General features: G+C 48.0%; 2 protein-coding genes across 2 annotated transcripts in view; one reads left to right on the top strand and one right to left on the bottom strand.

Moving 5' to 3' along the window:
• Positions 1-6,962: 6,962 nt before the first annotated feature.
• On the top strand, positions 6,963-11,562 carry prokr1a (prokineticin receptor 1a; the record flags this gene model as incomplete). Its single annotated transcript, XM_083932958.1, has 2 exons — positions 6,963-7,390; positions 10,817-11,562. 2 exons carry the CDS (start codon positions 6,963-6,965, stop codon positions 11,514-11,516), a joined length of 1,128 nt encoding a protein of 375 aa, XP_083789084.1. The 3' UTR covers positions 11,517-11,562.
• Positions 11,563-17,667: 6,105 nt separating this feature from the next.
• The window catches only part of aplf (aprataxin and PNKP like factor), a 33,780-nt gene continuing 32,363 nt past the window's right edge, over positions 17,668-19,084 (bottom strand). Inside the window, exon 11 of the mRNA XM_083936238.1 lies at positions 17,668-18,142. Coding sequence (XP_083792364.1) covers positions 17,943-18,142 — 200 coding nt within the window. The 3' untranslated portion in view covers positions 17,668-17,942. The remainder of the gene's footprint in view (positions 18,143-19,084) is intronic.

Raw genomic sequence — 19,084 nt, 5'->3', positions numbered from 1 at the left:
ATGAACGTTTCTCACTGAGACAAATTTACCTGCAGGAAACAAATAAAGACAGATAATCTAATACAAAATTATTATTATTATTATTATTATTATTTTAACGCTAAAGTGGACTCTCATGTGTTTCTGATATTTTAGTTTTAATTTATTCCTTATTTTGAATCTGTAACTTTCATTTAATTGTACTTTTATAATTATCCTGGAGAGATTTCTACAGATCAGAATTCAATTATTATTATTAATATTATTATTATTAGTATTGGTCCTGACAAACGTGGACGTGTAAACGGGGCCTTGGTGGACGGATATGGTCGGTGTGTGTGTGAGTTCACAGACACCAAAACACTTTAAAGGACGAGTCTAATTATTATAATTAGTAACCCCAAACCTGACGACCGTCGCTCACACACGTCATTAAGTCACGGCCGCCGTGATCGCAGCCACAGAACAGGATCTCATCTCATCTTCAGCCTCTGATCCTGGATCAGGTCTCAGGGGCAGCAGCTCCAGCCTCTGATCCTGGATCAGGTCTCAGGGGCAGCAGCTCCAGCCTCTGATCCTGGATCAGGTCTCAGGGGCAGCAGCTCCAGCCTCTGATCCTGGATCAGGTCTCGGGGGCAGCAGCTCCAGCAGGGACCCCAAACTTCCCTTTCCCGGGCCACATTAACCAGCTCTAACTGGGGGATCCTGAGGCGTTCCCAGGCCAGTGTGGAGATCTAATCTCTCCACCTGGTCCTGGGTCTTCCCCGAGGCCTCCTCCCAGCTGGACGTGCCTGGAACACCTCCCTAGGGAGGCGCCCAGGGTTCATCCAGACCAGATGATCCTGAACCACCTCAACTGGCTCCTTTCAACACAAAGGAGCAGCGGCTCTACTCCGAGTTCCTCACGGATGCTGAACTTCTCCCCCTCTCTCTAAGGGAGACTCCAGACCCCCTCCTGAGGAAACACACTTCACACGCTTGGACCTGGACCTGGTTCTTTGGGTCCTGACCTGGACCTGGTTCTTTGGGTCCTGACCTGGACCTGGTTCTTTGGGTCCTGACCTGGACCTGGTTCTTTGGGTCCTGACCTGGACCTGGTTCTTTGGGTCCTGACCTGGACCTGGTTCTTTGGGTCCTGACCCAGCTTTCATGACCACAGGTGAGGGTAGGAACCAGGACTGAGGGTAGATCCAGATCTTTGCCTTCCTCAGGTCTCTGTTCGTCACAACGGTGCGGTAGAGCGACTGCAGCTCCGCCCCCTACTGGAGCCCCATGCAGGACTCCATTCAGGGTCTCCAAGAAGGCCCCAGACTCTGAACTGCTGTTCGCTGCATCTGCACCAACAACAGTCAGAGTCCCCCCCCACCACCCGCAGGCGTAAGGAGGCCACCCTCTGGTCCACCGGGGTGAACTCCAACACCGCGGCGCTCAGCCGGGGGTTTGAGAGTCTGCCCACACCCGCCAGGCCCCTCACACCCTGGGCCCCTCCAGAGAAGACCAGGGTCCAGCCCCTATCCAGGAGCACGGGTCCAGATCCAGACTGTGTGTGGAGGTGAGCCCCCCCAGATCTAACTGGGAGCTCCACCTCCCTCACAAGCTCCGGCTCCTTCCCCCACAGAGAGGAGACGCTCCACGTCCCCAGAGCCTCTGCTGCCCGGGTCTGGACCCTCCAGGCCCCTCACCCTCACTGCCCCCCGTGCAGCAGCGCCCCGACCCCAGAGGCTCCTCCTGTGAGTGGTGGGCCCACAGGATGGAGAGGAGGGAGGGGCCACGTCACTTTTTCAGGCTCCGTGGCTTCAAACCCGGCCACCAGGCGCTCACCGGCGAGCCCTCCATCTGGGCCTGGCTCCAGACGGGGCCCCAGGCTTCCTCCGGGCAGGGTCTCTCCTCCTCTTCCTTGTTCGTCCATAGAGTCTTTGTGAGGCGTTCTTAGTCCGGCCCCTCGCCTGAGACCACGCTGCCATGGGAGACCAGGAGCACCAGGGTCCAGACCACAGCCCTCAGGGTCACAGGGACTCAAACCTGAACCACCATGAGGGGACGGGTCCAGACCACAGCCCTCAGGGTCACAGGGACTCAGACCTGAACCACCATGAGGGGACGGGTCCAGACCACAGCCCTCAGGTTCACAGGGACTCAGACCTGGACCACCATGAGGGGACGGGTCCAGACCACAGCCCTCAGGGTCACAGGGACTCAGACCTGGACCACCATGAGGGGACGGGTCCAGACCACAGCCCTCAGGGTCACAGGGACTCAGACCTGAACCACCATGAGGGGACGGGTCCAGACCACAGCCCTCAGGTTCACAGGGACTCAGACCTGAACCACCATGAGGGGACGGGTCCAGACCACAGCCCTCAGGGTCACAGGGACTCAGACCTGAACCACCATGAGGGGACGGGTCCAGACCACAGCCCTCAGGTTCACAGGGACTCAGACCTGAACCACCATGAGGGGACGGGTCCAGACCACAGCCCTCAGGTTCACAGGGACTCAGACCTGAACCACCATGAGGGGACGGGTCCAGACCACAGCCCTCAGGTTCACAGGGACTCAGACCTGAACCACCATGAGGGGACGGGTCCAGACCACAGCCCTCAGGTTCACAGGGACTCAGACCTGAACCACCATGAGGGGACGGGTCCAGACCACAGCCCTCAGGTTCACAGGGACTCAGACCTGAACCACCATGAGGGGACGGGTCCAGACCACAGCCCTCAGGGTCACAGGGACTCAGACCTGAACCACCATGAGGGGACGGGTCCAGACCACAGCCCTCAGGGTCACAGGGACTCAGACCTGAACCACCATGAGGGGACGGGTCCAGACCACAGCCCTCAGGTTCACAGGGACTCAGACCTGAACCACCATGAGGGGACGGGTCCAGACCACAGCCCTCAGGGTCACAGGGACTCAGACCTGAACCACCATGAGGGGACGGGTCCAGACCACAGCCCTCAGGTTCACAGGGACTCAGACCTGAACCACCATGAGGGGACGGGTCCAGACCACAGCCCTCAGGGTCACAGGGACTCAAACCTGAACCACCATGAGGGGACGGGTCCTGACCACAGCCCTCAGGGTCACAGGGACTCAGACCTGAACCACCATGAGGGGACGGGTCCAGACCACAGCCCTCAGGGTCACAGGGACTCAGACCTGAACCACCATGAGGGGACGGGTCCAGACCACAGCCCTCAGGGTCACAGGGACTCAGACCTGAACCACCATGAGGGGGCGGGTCCAGACCACAGCCCTCAGGGTCACAGGGACTCAGACCTGAACCACCATGAGGGGACGGGTCCAGACCACAGCCCTCAGGGTCACAGGGACTCAGACCTGAACCACCATGAGGGGACGGGTCCAGACCACAGCCCTCAGGGTCACAGGGACTCAGACCTGAACCACCATGAGGGGACGGGTCCAGACCACAGCCCTCAGGTTCACAGGGACTCAGACCTGAACCACCATGAGGGGACGGGTCCAGACCACAGCCCTCAGGGTCACAGGGACTCAGACCTGAACCATGGGAGACCAGGAGCACCAGGGTCCAGACCACAGCCCTCAGGGTCACAGGGACTCAGACCTGAACCACCATGAGGGGACGGGTCCAGACCACAGCCCTCAGGGTCACAGGGACTCAGACCTGAACCACCATGAGGGGACGGGTCCAGACCACAGCCCTCAGGTTCACAGGGACTCAGACCTGAACCACCATGAGGGGACGGGTCCAGACCACAGCCCTCAGGGTCACAGGGACTCAGACCTGAACCATGGGAGACCAGGAGCACCAGGGTCCAGACCACAGCACTCAGGTTGACTCAGGATTCTCAGGACGGTTCCTGGAGATGAATTATGAATGAATGAAATGTTTCACGGCAGAATATTGAACCTGAACGTTACATTTCACACGTTTAGTATGTTCCTCCTGCTCTTTGATGATGTTAGCGTTGTTAAATATGAATTATGCTGCAGGATTTACCACATAGGAGCTCTTTGATTTCACATTAATATGATATGGATAGATAGACAGTTTTGCTCATTTGACTGCGTTTCACTGAGTGTGCGGAGACGTTTGCTGCAGTGAAGCGTGAGAAAAGGTCCTCCGCGGTGCTTTGATGTGGAGGCACAGGTCAGCGGGGACCCTCTGCGTGCAGCGACAGGTGCACTCTGGTAGAAAGTTCTGTTGACGGAGCCGTAAAAAGACGTTTTCAGATCTTTTCAGAGCCGAGACGAAACATTCCTCAAGCTGCGGACGAATCTAACAAGGAGGCAACATGAGCCCCGTAACCTGGAGACAGCATCAGCAAAAGCTCACATCCAAGGTGTGTGTGTGTGTGTGTGTGTGTGTGTGTGTGTGTGTGTGTGTGTGTGTGTGTGTGTGTGTGTGTGTGTGTGTGTGTGTGTGTGTGTGTGTGTGTGTGTGTGTGTGTGTGTGTACCCCTGACTGCATGGATCTACTGTAGGCACGGCTGTTTAATGTCAGTCAGCACATCTGGACCCACACTCACAAACATCTACAAGGTAAAAGGAAGAACTCTGTCTCTTTGTGGTTGTTTTGTGTCTCTTTGTGGTTGTTTTGTGTCTCTTTGTGGTTGTTTTGTCTCTTTGTAGTTGTTGTGTGCCTCTTTGTTGTTGATTTTTGTCTCTTTGTGGTTGTTTTGTGTCTCTCTGAGGTTGTTTTGTGTCTCTTTGTGGTTGTTTTATGTTTCTTTGTAGTTGTTTTGTGTCTCTTTGTGGTTGTTTTGTGTCTCTTTGTAGTTGTTTTGTGTCTCTTTGTTGTTGCTTTGTGTCTCTTTGTGGTTGCTTTGTGTCTCTTTGTGGTTGTTTTGTGTCTCTGTAGTTGTTTTGTGTCTCTTTAAAGTTGTTTTGTGTCTCTTTGTAGTTGTTTTGTGTCTCTTTATAGTTGTTTTGTGTCTCTTTGTTGTTGCTTTGTGTCTCTTTGTGGTTGTTTTGTGTCTCTTTGTGGTTGTTTTGTGTCTCTTTATAGTTGTTTTGTGTCTCTTTGTTGTTGCTTTGTGTCTCTTTGTGGTTGTTTTGTGTCTCTTTGCGGTTGTTTTGTGTCTCTTTGTGGTTGTTTTGTGCCTCTGTAAAGTTGTTTTGTGTCTCTTTGTGGTTGTTTTGTGTCTCTTTGTGGTTGTTTTGTGTCTCTTTGTAGTTGTTTTGTGTCTCTTTGTAGTTGTTTTGTGTCTCTTTGTGGTTGTTTTGTGTCTCTTTGTAGTTGTTTTGTGTCTCTTTGTAGTTGTTTTGTGTCTTTGTGGTTGTTTTGTGTCTCTCTGTTGTTGTTTCGTGTCTCTTTGTAGTTGTTTTGTGTCTCTTTGTAGTTGTTTTGTGTCTCTTTGTAGTTGTTTTGTGTCTCTTTGAGGTTGTTTTGCACCTTTTTGTAGTTAAGTTGAATCTAATGTTGCGTGCGTCTCTTGTTTGTGTTCAGGTTCTCTTCGTAGACGGTTTGTGTCTCTTCGAGGGACATTTTGCAGGTGAGGACCAGAGGGACACTTTGACCCGTTCAGTAACGCATACGTAAACTCAAAAGGACTCCGCGCCGCCCCCCTCGTCCTCCTGCGTCTCACTCCACTGTTCCACCCGTGTCTTTAACACGTCATCTATCACTATAACAGGGGTCAAACTCACGCACGTCTCCACCACCGCTGCCGGGATAATTAGTCTCTGCACACCCAGCCTCGCACAATATAACAATACTGTGCACGCGTTGCACCCTGAATAGAAGAAGGACATCACACACCCACTCAATCATCTGCTCACCGCGCTGCAGAACAGAAGGGCTCGCTGCAGGGGAAGCCTGATGCACGCATGGGCCCTAAAGAACGGGCCGCAGCGAACACAATACGCTCACGCTGTGGTCATGTGATGTGCTGTTTCAGGTTATTTTTCTGTCCTCTAAAGTCTAAAGGCGATCGTGGATGTGCAGCTGCAACGTTCCTCTTTAAATGCAACATTTCTGAGCGTTTCTTGAGATTGAAACAGAATCTTTTTTTATCATATTTCAACGAGGCGTTCGCGTCTAACGGGAGAATTTTGGTTTGAAGGACCGCAGTCATTTGAAGAGGTTCGTGGTGGTCGTGCGTGAGGAAGGGACGCGTCCTGCTGCTAATTAGCGATTAGCGAATTAGTGAAGCACCGGCCACTGCAGTGCAAGCTTGTGCTACTGGACACGATCACGCAGCGCTGAGGTCGAAATCCAGGAGAGATGCTAACAGCCAGATGTGGCTAACAGTGATTAGCTCGGGGCAGTACGGTGAAGGCATTCAAAGGTCTTTTTTAACCACTAATGCTGCTGAAAATAACAGCAAACCTCTGCAGCAGCATGAGAAGAGTCCCTACACACAAACACACAACAAAGCGTCATCAGCGTAGTTAGTGAAGCCAGAGTTTATTAAAGAGTGTTTTGAAGACTTACCTACTGGCCCCTGTACCAGCTCCTCTCATAGTAAAGTCCATTACAGTGGAAGGAGCCCATTGGTGCTTTGTTGTGTGTGTAGGGACTCTTCTCATGCTGCTGCAGAGGTTTGCTGTTATTTTCAGCAGCATTAGTGGTTAAAAAAGACCTTTGAATGCCTTCACCGTGCTGCCCCGAGCTAACCACTGTTAGCCACGTCCGGCTGTTAGCATCTCTCCAGGATTTCTACCTTAATAGTTACAAAACAAACTGTCTCGTTGGTTTATTTGATGTGTGTAAGTGCAGAAAAAGACCCTGGGATGATTTTGCACGGGAAATACACTTGAAACAAGTTAAAAAACGGCAAAACTGTACAGTCCCAGTGACTTGTGAGTGTCCAAATGCTGCTGCTCGTAGTTAATCAAGAAAGAAAAGCAAGAATATCAGGGAGCACGCAGCAGAGCGTCGCAGCACAGCAGCTGATAGACAGATGATAAAGGGGCTCAACATCTTACCTTGTTCTTTTTATGTCACGCACCTTCCCTGCAGCCACTCCGACCCGAGCATGTTGACCTGACCCGACATGGACGACCTGACCAACAGCAGCTCGACTCTCACTGACTACTTCCTGGCCAGCGACGGTCTGGACTATGAGGTTCCTCTGGACGAGATCCCGGACACCACGCAGGGCCGGGCGTTCTTCGTGGCCACCATCGTGATCGCCGTGGTCCTGGTGGTCATTATGTTGGTGTGCGGGGTGGGGAACTGTCTGTTCATCGCCAGCCTCGCCCGCTACAAGCAGCTACGCAACCTGACTAACCTGCTGATCGCCAACCTGGCCGTGTCGGACGTGCTGGTGGCGGCGGTGTGCTGCCCCTTCCTGCTGGACTACTACGTGGTGAAGCAGCTGTCGTGGGATCACGGCCTGCTGCTCTGCGCTTCCACCAATTACCTGCGCACCGTCTCCCTCTACGTGTCCACCAACGCTCTGCTGGCCATCGCTGTGGACCGGTGAGTGCACCTGCAAACGCTAAAGGTTGAATGTGTAGAATGAGCCGAACAGCTCCATCTAGATCAGGTGTGTTAGAGCAGGGAGAAACCTAAAACATGCAGGACAGTGACCCTCCAGGACTGGAATTGCCCACCCCTGATCTAGAGTCTCAAGATCGTAGTCTCACCAACAAAAAAGAAGTCCAGCAGTGGGGTTGCCAGGTTGGTCAGACCCGGCCCAGCAGCTCCAGGAGACCGGAGTCTGTTTGAGCCTGTTTGAACCCGTCCCCTCCAGAAAACCACAGCATCAAAACAAGGATTAGAGGAGTTTGACTGACAGTTAGCGTTAGCCGTTAGCGTTAGCCGTTGCAGCTAAGTGCAGATGAAAGTGATGTTAGCATCAAGAAGAAGCATAGTAGTAGTGGCGTAGTTGTTTTGTGTCTCTTTGTAGTTGTTTTGTGTCTCTTTGTGGTTGTTTTGTGTCTCTTTGTGGTTGTTTTGTGTCTCTTTGTAGTTGTTTTGTGTCTCTTTGTGGTTGTTTTGTGTCTCTTGTGGTTTGTGGTCACTTAACTAAGTCACGACTGTTTTCTGTCCCCGCTCCCAAACGGTGGAACGAGCAGAAAGACGCAGCAGCGCTCTGTATCTGTCATTCTGCTTGTTTGAGTTGATTGGTGTTTTCAGACTCACTCTGTGCGTCCGTGGCTCCTGTGCTCTGAGGCTCGTTCAGTAATCCATCCGTGTGCAGGAGTCGTCTGACTGATGCATTAATCTCAGTCTGGTCACACGCTGCGTCTCCTGCTCTCCATAATTATCTGTTTCCTCTTTATTTCTCACTAAATCACGTCTGAACCCGGACGCTCGTGGGACCCGTCTGCCACCGTCAGGGACGTAAACAAATATGAGGCGAGGTTAGACAGAGAGGCGGCACTCAGGACTGATGACTCTTCTATATCTTTACCTTTACCTGTAGTCTGTTTGTGGTCGTTTTGGGTCGTTGGTTGTCATCACGTGTAGTTTCGCACCTCTTTGGGGTCGTTTTGTGGTTGTTTTGCATCTTTTTGTGGTGTTTTGTTCGTGCATTTTTAGTCTTTTTGGCCAAACCTATAAGAGTCCCTACACACACAACAAAGCACCAATGGGCTCCTTCCACTGTAATGGACTTTACTATGAGAGGAGCTGGTACAGGGGCCAGTAGGTAAGTCTTTAAAACACTCTTTAATAAACTCTGGCTTCACTAACTACGCTGATGACGCTTTGTTGTGTGTGTAGGGACTCTTCTCATGCTGCTGCAGAGGTTTGCTGTTATTTTCAGCAGCATTAGTGGTTAAAAAAGACCTTTGAATGCCTTCACCGTGCTGCCCCGAGCTAATCACTGTTAGCAACGTCCGGCTGTTAGCATCTCTCCTGGATTTCTACCTTAATAGTTGTTACAGGAAAAACTCTTGACGGAGTATTTGATGAATGTGAGTGCAGAAAAACACCGTGGGATGATTTTGTGCCAGAATGACACTTTAAGACACTCTGCAGAAAGTGAATGTCACCGTTCGGTTCTGTGTTTATATTTATAATATAAATACGTGCAGAGCCTCGTCGGTCTGGTTCGTCTGCAGAGAAACAGGAAACGTAACAGTGGCTCCACATCAAACAGATGAGGACGGATGATTTACATTGTACCAATATAAAAGCTGCCTCTGGGCTTCCCCTCAGCTCCTGAACCAAATCCATCATCACACTTTAGGAGCAGCAGCGCCGCGGGCTCCATTAATCACGGCTGACACCCTCCGCGTGAGAGGCATCTGCGGGGAGGAAAGATGGGTAATCTGTGAACATCCTGGAAGCTTAAAGTGCTTCCAGTCTCCCTGTGAAGGCCGTAAGTGCCGGGCGTCTGGCACTGAGCGTGAGCGTGCAGATGGGAACGAGGAGGACGACACGTCTGCGGGTCGTTAACATCCGTCAAATCAGACCTGACGAACAAACTCGGCTCGTTACACTTTCTGACACAACTGACGTCAAACGCAGCGTCTGATCTTTACTTCCCCCTGAAGCACCAGCCCGGCTCTTCTTCTTCTTCTTCTTATTATTATTATTATAAGAATGAGCTGGCGACGTACATTACAACTTAAAATAATGCGTGCGAACAAGATCATGTTCTGTGGCTGCGTTTTTTTTAACGCGCCGCAACAAGATCATGGCGGCTGTGTCTCAGGGCGCCCTCCCACTGTGCCTCTGTGCCGTGCCCCGTGCTTTAGGGTCCTTGTCCCCCCCTCCAGGCCCGTTTGTACTCACACTACCTGGGCCTCGGAGAATGCTTCTTGCTGCCTATACGTCATCACGCCGTAACACGTCACACGCATTGATGACGTCATGGCGATGCGTGGCTTTGTTTCCAGATCTTTCCGTAGACCTCGGAGTTTTTGTGCGTCTTGTCGACTGTTTTTGAATCTACGAGCACGAGCGTGCGCACGTGTACGAGCACGAGGCCTACGGCGGCTCTGAGGTCATTTCCTGTGCGCCTGTTTGGACGTAGAAAAAAGAAGGAGGGACCATGTGCGGACATTTCAAACAATGGCGGTGAAAGGTTCACGTTGGTGTGATGCGGAGGTGGAGTGTTTACTGCAGATTTGGTCGATGAAAAGATTCAAAAACAGTCGACAAGACGCACAAAAACTCCGAGGTCTACGGAAAGATCTGGAAACAAAGCCACGCATCGCCATGACGTCATCAATGCGTGTGACGTGTTACGGCGTGATGACGTATAGGCAGCAAGAAGCTTTCTCCGAGGCCCAGGTAGAGTGAGTACAAACGGGCCTGGAGGGGGGGACAAGGACCCTAAAGCACGGGGCACGGGACGGAGGCACAGTGGGAGGGCGCCCTTAAAGACTAAAGTGAACAAACAAACAGTAAATCAGATTTGAGCGTTAGGACCTGCAGTTTGAACGGAGCCTCAGACAGAAAAGCATGAGGTAAAAGAGTCCAGCCTGAAAATACTGAACCTCCCGTTTAAGTCCTGCAGGGTCATCAGGTCAGGGCCGTTCTCCGGTCAAACACGCTCCCTTTTATTTCTCCTGCTGAGGAATCCATGAGGTCTGTGGATCTCAATCCTCTGTGGCGTGTAATATATAACAATAATAACGTCTAACACCCGTCCAACGTGCTAATAGTCCAATGAACTGGCTGATATTGACGCTGCCATCGACCCGGTGCCTCTACGGATCCTTCAGTCTGTCACCAGAGTCGTTCTCCTGTCGGGGTGAAATGTTGCTTCAGCTGTGACACAGATCCTTGTCCCCTCCGGTCCTGCTGGTCTCAAACACTCCACTGATCATTAAACATGTACACGTGTAAGAGTCTAACCTGCCAGATGGAGTCCGGTCCTGGATCCAGACACTGCGGGCGCTTCAGCGGGTCACGGGTTTGGTATTCTCTGAAGTCTCTTCCTGTCTGCAGGTACATGGCCATCCTCTACCCTCTGAGGCCTCGCATGAAGTACCAGACGGCGTACTGCGTGATCCTGACGGTCTGGATCGTCCCCATCTTCATCGCCATCCCCTCTGCCTACATGGCCTCTGAGACCACATACCCGCACGTGGAGGGCGGCGCCCACAAGACCTTCTGTGCTCAGATCTGGCCCGTGGACCAGCAGGTTTACTACCGGTCCTACTTCCTCCTCATCTTCGCTCTGGAGTTCTTGGGCCCGGTGATCGTCATGGCGGTCTGCTACATCCAGATCTCCAGAGAGCTGTGGTTTAAGGACGTCCCGGGTTTCCAGACAGAGCAGATCCGGAAGAGGCTCCAGAGGCGTCGGAGGACAGTGGTGGTGCTGATTCTGGTGCTGGTGGCTTACATCCTGTGCTGGGCGCCGTACTACGGCTTCGCCCTGCTGCGGGACTTCTACCCCACCCTCATATCCAGGGACAGGAACTCCCTGGTGGTCTTCTACGTCATCGAGTGTATCGCCATGAGCAACGGGGTCATCAACACCCTCTGCTTCATGAGCGTCCGAAACAAAACCAAGCGCCTGAAGAAGCCGGGAAAGTTTCCGCTGAGGCTGGTGACTTTTGTGGCCGCCAAGTCGGCGGATGAGGGCGAGGCACGGACCTCCTCCCTCCGAGTGACGGAGGATGCGGAGGGAACTCGGCTGAAGTAGAGGTCGAACACCAAGGGGGAATTTCCAACCTGCGTCATAAGACACAGTGGACATAGAAGAAGAGAAGAGTGGCGGCCATGTTTGTAGTTCTGCTTCTGAAAAGATGGACACAGTTTGTGGAAACACTAGATTTAAACGTTGGTTTTGCCTCGAGCGAAGGTGTTCTCCTCCTGGTCGACAGTATGAAAGCACCTGAATGAAGCAAACCCAAGCAGAAAACCTTCAGCGCTGAAAAATGGACGTGCCAAAAACTTTGGACGACCACTTAAGGCTCCAGAAGAGAGTCCCCATCGACCTTCATGTTAAAATACCCAACGCTAGCAGACGGAAACATGTTTAGCTGCTACAAAGAACACTTGTATTCCCACCAACACGGTCTGGTGTCATATATGGGGGCCACAAGCGCACCACGTGTTCTGGTTCATGCATGTGCAGCAGGGCGAAGGGTAGACGCTAGCTAACAGCTGCTAGACGTGCTGACCTCATCCCTGCTATGACTGCGCAGGCGTCAACACTCACCGCCATCCAACAGCCTCAACAGACGGTTACGGAGTACAGCGACTTTTTACCGCAAGAAAATGACAATAAATATAAACTAAAACTCCACAATCCAACATGTTCACGGCTACGACAGCGACACGTAGCTAGCTATGTGCTAACGCCGGTGATAGTTTGTTGTTCTCCTCACTTTCAGATCTGATTCCTGCAGAAAACTGTGTAGTTTTTGCTTCAGAAGCCTTTATTGATGATTTCTCGATGTGAAAAAGGTGAAAAGTCGTCTCTATGCTCCGTGACAGTCAGTCTGAGGGCTCGCCCACGCGAAGACGCGCTTTGCTGTAACAGCGTTAGGTTTTCATCGTTCTGGCTGATCCACGCTGATGCAGCGTTGTAGGAGCACGAAAACGCTCTTTTCTGAAACCGGGTCCCAGAGTGGATACACACATTCACACACATTCACACACATTCACACACATTCACACACATTCACACACATTCACACACATTCACACACATTCACACACATTCACACACCCATGCACAGTTCAGGGTTCAGTTTCTTGCCCAAGGGCTGTAAATCAGAGGCTGTGGTGAATAATTATGAAATAAATAAATAAAATAACTTCAGTAAATCCTTGGTCTGAGTGCTCATGTCTTCTTCTTCTTCTTCCTCCTCCTCCTCCTCTTGGTCTTGATCCACTTAGTCTTGGTCTTCCTCTTCCTCTTTGTCTTCTTCTGCTCGATCTTCTTCTTCTTCTCCTTGATCCTCTACCTCTTGGTCTTTGTCTTTCTTCTTCTAGTCTTGGTCTTCCTCTTCCTCTTGGTCTTCTTCTTCTTACTCTGGGATTTAACGGCAGCTTGCATCCTTCATGTAGGACTTATTTTTCGCGGAGCAGGTTGTGATTACGAAAGTGAGGAAAGGTGTCGATCTTCGGCCGCGGGAGGAAATCAGGAGGGTTGTGTGTCACGTGTCCATTTACAGTCAGAGAACATTCGTATGGTGTCTCTGTTCCTCCCACCGCTGACATGAGACAGTTTTCAAGTCATTAAACCAAAGTAAACAAACTCAACTGTGGTATTTCCTGGACCGCGTGGTCTTCGGCCGACGTCACGGTGTGTTTTTTATCATCAGACAGTCAGATTCAAGACAACAGAGTTTTCCAAAAGTGATCCTGTGTATTTTGAGTTGTGTGAGGGAAAACATCACAGGTGAACTCATGTTTAAGGAGTCGGCCGACGTCCTGTTCACAACAGCAGAGGTAAGAAAAGCACGTGAACAGGAGCAGAGTGAGTCCGTCACAGGAACGACAGACTCAGTAAAAAGAGGAGAAAAGAAAAAGCTCGTGAAACAGAACGAGAGTAAAAACAAACGGACTTTAGTGTTTGTGTCTGAGCTCATTAACGTTTCCTCTTTAACACTTTAACACTTTAACTCTTTAACGCTTTAACACTTTAACTCTTTAACGCTTTAACTCTTTAACACTTTAACTCTTTAACTCTTTAACTCTTTAACGCTTTAACACTTTAACTCTTTAACACTTTAACACTTTAACTCTTTAACACTTTAACTCTTTAACTCTTTAACACTTTAACTCTTTAACTCTTTAACGCTTTAACTCTTTAACTCTTTAACACTTTAACACTTTAACACTTTAACACTTTAACACTTTAACACTTTAACTCTTTAACTCTTTAACGCTTTAACACTTTAACTCTTTAACTCTTTAACACTTTAACACTTTAACACTTTAACTCTTTAACACTTTAACTCTTTAACTCTTTAACACTTTAACACTTTAACACTTTAACACTTTAACTCTTTAACACTTTAACACTTTAACACTTTAACACTTTAACACTTTAACTCTTTAACTCTTTAACACTTTAACTCTTTAACTCTTTAACACTTTAACACTTTAACACTTTAACTCTTTAACTCTTTAACTCTTTAACTCTTTAACACTTTAACACTTTAACTCTTTAACTCTTTAACACTTTAACTCTTTAACGCTTTAACTCTTTAACGCTTTAACTCTTTAACGCTTTAACTCTTTAACTCTTTAACTCTTTAACACTTTAACACTTTAACTCTTTAACTCTTTAACTCTTTAACACTTTAACACTTTAACTCTTTAACACTTTAACTCTTTAACGCTTTAACACTTTAACACTTTAACGCTTTAACGCTTTAACTCTTTAACACTTTAACTCTTTAACTCTTTAACTCTTTAACACTTTAACTCTTTAACACTTTAACTCTTTAACTCTTTAACTCTTTAACACTTTAACACTTTAACTCTTTAACTCTTTAACTCTTTAACACTTTAACACTTTAACACTTTAACTCTTTAACACTTTAACACTTTAACACTTTAACTCTTTAACGCTTTAACACTTTAACTCTTTAACTCTTTAACTCTTTAACTCTTTAACACTTTAACACTTTAACTCTTTAACTCTTTAACTCTTTAACTCTTTAACTCTTTAACTCTTTAACACTTTAACACTTTAACTCTTTAACTCTTTAACGCTTTAACACTTTAACTCTTTAACACTTTAACTCTTTAACACTTTAACACTTTAACTCTTTAACACTTTAACTCTTTAACTCTTTAACACTTTAACTCTTTAACTCTTTAACACTTTAACACTTTAACTCTTTAACTCTTTAACACTTTAACTCTTTAACACTTTAACACTTTAACTCTTTAACACTTTAACTCTTTAACTCTTTAACGCTTTAACTCTTTAACGCTTTAACTCTTTAACGCTTTAACTCTTTAACACTTTAACACTTTAACACTTTAACACTTTAACACTTTAACTCTTTAACTCTTTAACTCTTAAACTCTTTAGCACTTTAACTCTTTAACTCTTTAACTCTTTAACTCTTAAACTCTTTAACACTTTAACTCTTTAACACTTTAACTCTTTAACTCTTTAACTCTTAAACTCTTTAACACTTTAACTCTTTAACACTTTAACACTTTAACACTTTAACACTTTAACACTTTAACTCTTTAACTCTTTAACACTTAAACTCTTTAGCACTTTAACTCTTTAACGCTTTAACTCTTAAACTCTTAAACTCTTTAACTCTTTAACACTTTAACGCTTTAACACTTTAACTCTTTAACTCTTAAACTCTTAAACTCTTAAACTCTTAAACTCTTTAACTCTTTAACACTTTAACTCTTTAACTCTTTAACACTTTAACTCTTTAACGCTTTAACTCTTTAACACTTTAACTCTTTAACACTTTAACACTTTAACGCTTTAACACTTTAACGCGCTGCACCGACGCGTCTCGTTCATTCAAACACCAAAAAACAGATTTTCTTCAGTCAGACCTCATCACCGCGGCCCGCTGTCGGGGTTACGGTCACCGTGGCAACGCCTGCGGAGACCCCCGGACCTGGAAGGTTCTGCACGTCGGCAGCTGCAGGAGAACGATGAATAACCTGAACTCAGACGATTCTGTTCATGGCTTTGCTTCTTTAGGGATTATTATTATTATTATTATATATAATTATTATTATATTGTTTCTTTATTGATTTTCTAATTCATTGTTTGTTCTTTTTTTGTTGATTCTTATTGTTTTTTTTATTTTATTGATTATTTCTCTATTGATTTTCTAATTTATTCTTTTATCTTTTTGTTTTTTTTAATCTCATTCTTTTATTTTTTATTGATTTAAAAAAATGTTTTATTGATTATTGTTTTTGTACATTTTAATCTTTATTTTCTATTGATTCTTTATTGTTTTTTTATTTTATTATTTATTCTTTATTGATTTTTAATTGATTGTTATTGATTTTTAAAATATTTTTATTGATTCTTTATTGATATTTTATTGATTCCTGATAAAGTTTTGCAGTGTAAAAGGTTTGAACACAGTGGAGATAAAACGAGAGAATATTTCTGCAGCTTTCTTTATTTTTTATTCAGGTTTTTCAAAATAAAAGTCTCATAAACCTGTCATTTTAAAAGACGTTTGCAACTCCTTTCATTTCCGTGTCAACACTCAAACATCACAGTGATGAAGCGTTTCCATGGAATTACAACAAAACTTTACTCCTTTAATAAACTCTGGCTTCACTAACGACGCTGTGTGTGTGTGTGTGTGTGTGTGTGTGTGTGTAGGGACTCTTCTCATGTGTGTGTGTGGTTGTGTGTGTAGGGACTCTTCTCGTGTGTGTGTGTGTGTGTGTGTGTGTGTGTGTAGGGACTCTTCTCATGTGTGTGTGTGTGTGTGTGTGTGTGTGTAGGGACTCTTCTCATGTGTGTGTGTGTGTGTGTGTGTGGTTGTGTGTGTAGGGACTCTTCTCATGTGTGTGTGTGTGTGTGTGTGTGTGTGTGTGTGTGTGTAGGGACTCTTCTCATGCTGCTGCAGAGGTTTGCTGTTATTTTCAGCAGCATTAGTGGTTAAAAAAGACCTTTGAATGCGTCTCCACTGATGACTGGATGTGTTTTGAAAGACCCGGGTCCATTTTCAGCGCCTCTCGTTTGGTGAATTCAGGAGAAATCCACCAACACAAACAAAGTGAAGTGAATGTTTTCTTTATTGTCTGAAAGAAGACGAGATGTTGAAGAAGAGAAACGAGCGTCTCAAACTAAAAGTGCTGCTTTATTTCATCTTATTTCTGGTTTTCAAAATAAAACTCGGTGTCTGGGTCGCTGTAACGGAGCTGAAGTGTTCGTTCGGTTCCATCTCTGTGCTCTCGTGACAGGCTGAGTCCTTTACCTGCAGTTCATCCTTTAGGGCGCACTCCCACTGTGCCTCTGTACCGTGTCCCAGCACGTTCCACGGCTAAAGTCTGGTTCCTTTGACCAGTGTGAGTGCAACCGTACCACGTCTAGGAGCGGCACGCTTGCCGTCCACGGCCCGTTTGGGAGAGGTGTACGAACACGAGCGTGCGCACGTGTACGAGCACGAGGCCTACGGACGGACAGTGTGAGTGCACCCTTAGATGAGAGTTGTGTGTTTGTGCACGCAGCCGATCACTGCAGCGGGTTTAATGCCGTCCAGCGCGTCGAGTGCACTTTTACTTTAATCCCAAATCTAATCCGGCTGTCGTCCACCTCCTTCTCCTGCTCTCAGGCCGCCCTCCCACTGTTCCTCCGTCCCGTGCCCCGTGCTTTAGGGTCCTTGTCCCCCCCTCCAGGCCCGTTTGTCCTCACACTACCTGGGCCTCGGAGAATGCTTCTTGCTGCCTATACGTCATCACGCCGTAACACGTCACACGCATTGATGACGTCATGGCGATGCGTGGCTTTGTTTCCAGATCTTTCCGTAGACCTCGGAGTTTTTGTGCGTCTTGTCGACTGTTTTTGAATCTTTTCATCGACCAAATCTGCAGTAAACACTCCACCTCCGCATCACACCAACGTGAACCTTTCACCGCCATTGTTTGAAATGTCCGCGCATGGTCCCTCCTTCTTTTTTCTACGTCCCAACAGGCGCACAGGAAATGACCTCAGAACCGCCGTAGGCCTCGTGCTCGTACACGTGCGCACGCTCGTGCTCGTACACGTGCAAACATGCTTTACTAAAGCCCACCTCTCCCAAACGGGCCGTGGACGGCAAGCGTGCCGCTCCTAGACGTGGTACGGTTGCACTCACACTGGTCAAAGGAACCAGACTTTAGCCGTAAAGCGTGCTGGGGCACGGTACGGAGGCACAGTGGGAGTGTGCCCTGAGTTCGTCGCACAGGACGAGGCTCGGCTCAGATTAGATGATTTCTCAGCTGACGGCACCTTTGCGTTCTTAACTTCTGATAAAAGATGGTTACGGGTGCTGAAAGATTTAAAGGTTAAAAGAAGAGTCGGTTTTGGAAGCGTACAAAAACCTGCGGACGGATTCAAACCCGCGGACCGATCCGCAGCCTCAGAACAAACGAGCAGAAATCAGGAAAAAGAGTGTGTATCTACTTCCTCCTCTTCAGAAAGGCCTTCGCTTCCTTCTGCAGCGCGTCCACGTCCTCGTTGCCGCTGTCGTCGGAGGCCGCAGGGACGTAGTCCGAGTCGTCGCCCGCGTCCTCGCTGTCGTCGTTTATGAAGCTGTCGTCGTCCCCAGAGTCCTCGTCTGCGTCTCGTGTCCTGGCGGGGGCGGCGCGCGTGGTGCGAGCTGCAAAAGCATCGACAGTGTGAACACGAGTGAGTCAGAGGGAGACGTTCGCTCCTCTGAGGCTCGACCCTGAAACTTCAACTCAGATGAAGATTCAGAACGTTTCAATGTGGAAGAACATCCGACAGCAAACGTGACGATGGAGGAGCCATTTTGCATCTTTTTGTGGTGGTTTTGCATCTATTTTTAGTCATTTTGCATCTTTTTGTGGTGGTTTTGCATCTATTTTTAGTCATTTTGCATCTTTTTGTGGTGGTTTTGCATCTATTTTTAGTCATTTTGCATCCTTTTGTGCTGGTTTTGCATCTATTTTTAATCATTTTGCATCTTTTTGTGGTGCTTTTGCATCTATTTTTAGTCATTTTGCATCTTTTTGTGGTGCTTTTGCATCTATTTTTAGTCATTTTGCATCTTTTTGGGGTGGTTTTGCATCTATTTTTAGTCATTTAGCATCTTTTTTTTACTCATTTTGCGTCCCGTGGGATCATCTACAGCCCGTTTTATTGCTCAGGACCTCAGACTGATCGTATCAGATTAGTACGGGATCGTCATCGTGACTCCAATCTGCTTTTACTTGAGTCCTCATCAGTCAAACGTTCTTTTCTCTCTGTGGGGGAAAAGGACGGGACGGCGTGAGAGGAAGTGGAGCGGCCGGCGTTCCTGCGTCCTTCCTGTCGGCAGAGTCGAGGTCGAGCATAAATAAAGCCACGGGAACAAATGTCAAAGTGCAAACGCTGGCGAGGAAAAGTCACGTTTCTCATCAAAGGGTGGTTTGTTTTCAGGGCGACGGCGTGTTCGTGTGGACACAAGGTCACTGGGGGGGGGGGGGGGGGGGGTGCACGGGGGGGCCGGGGGGGCACGGGTCCCATAAAACGACCTGCTTACACAAAAATCAATAGACCCCAGTGGGTTTACACATGCTGAGCACTGTGTGTGTGTGTG

The sequence above is a fragment of the Echiichthys vipera genome (genome assembly GCF_963691815.1).
Source record: "Echiichthys vipera genome assembly, chromosome: 2".
Classification (NCBI taxonomy): Eukaryota; Metazoa; Chordata; class Actinopteri; order Perciformes; family Trachinidae; genus Echiichthys; species Echiichthys vipera.
This window is presented reverse-complemented; position numbering and strand designations above follow the sequence as displayed.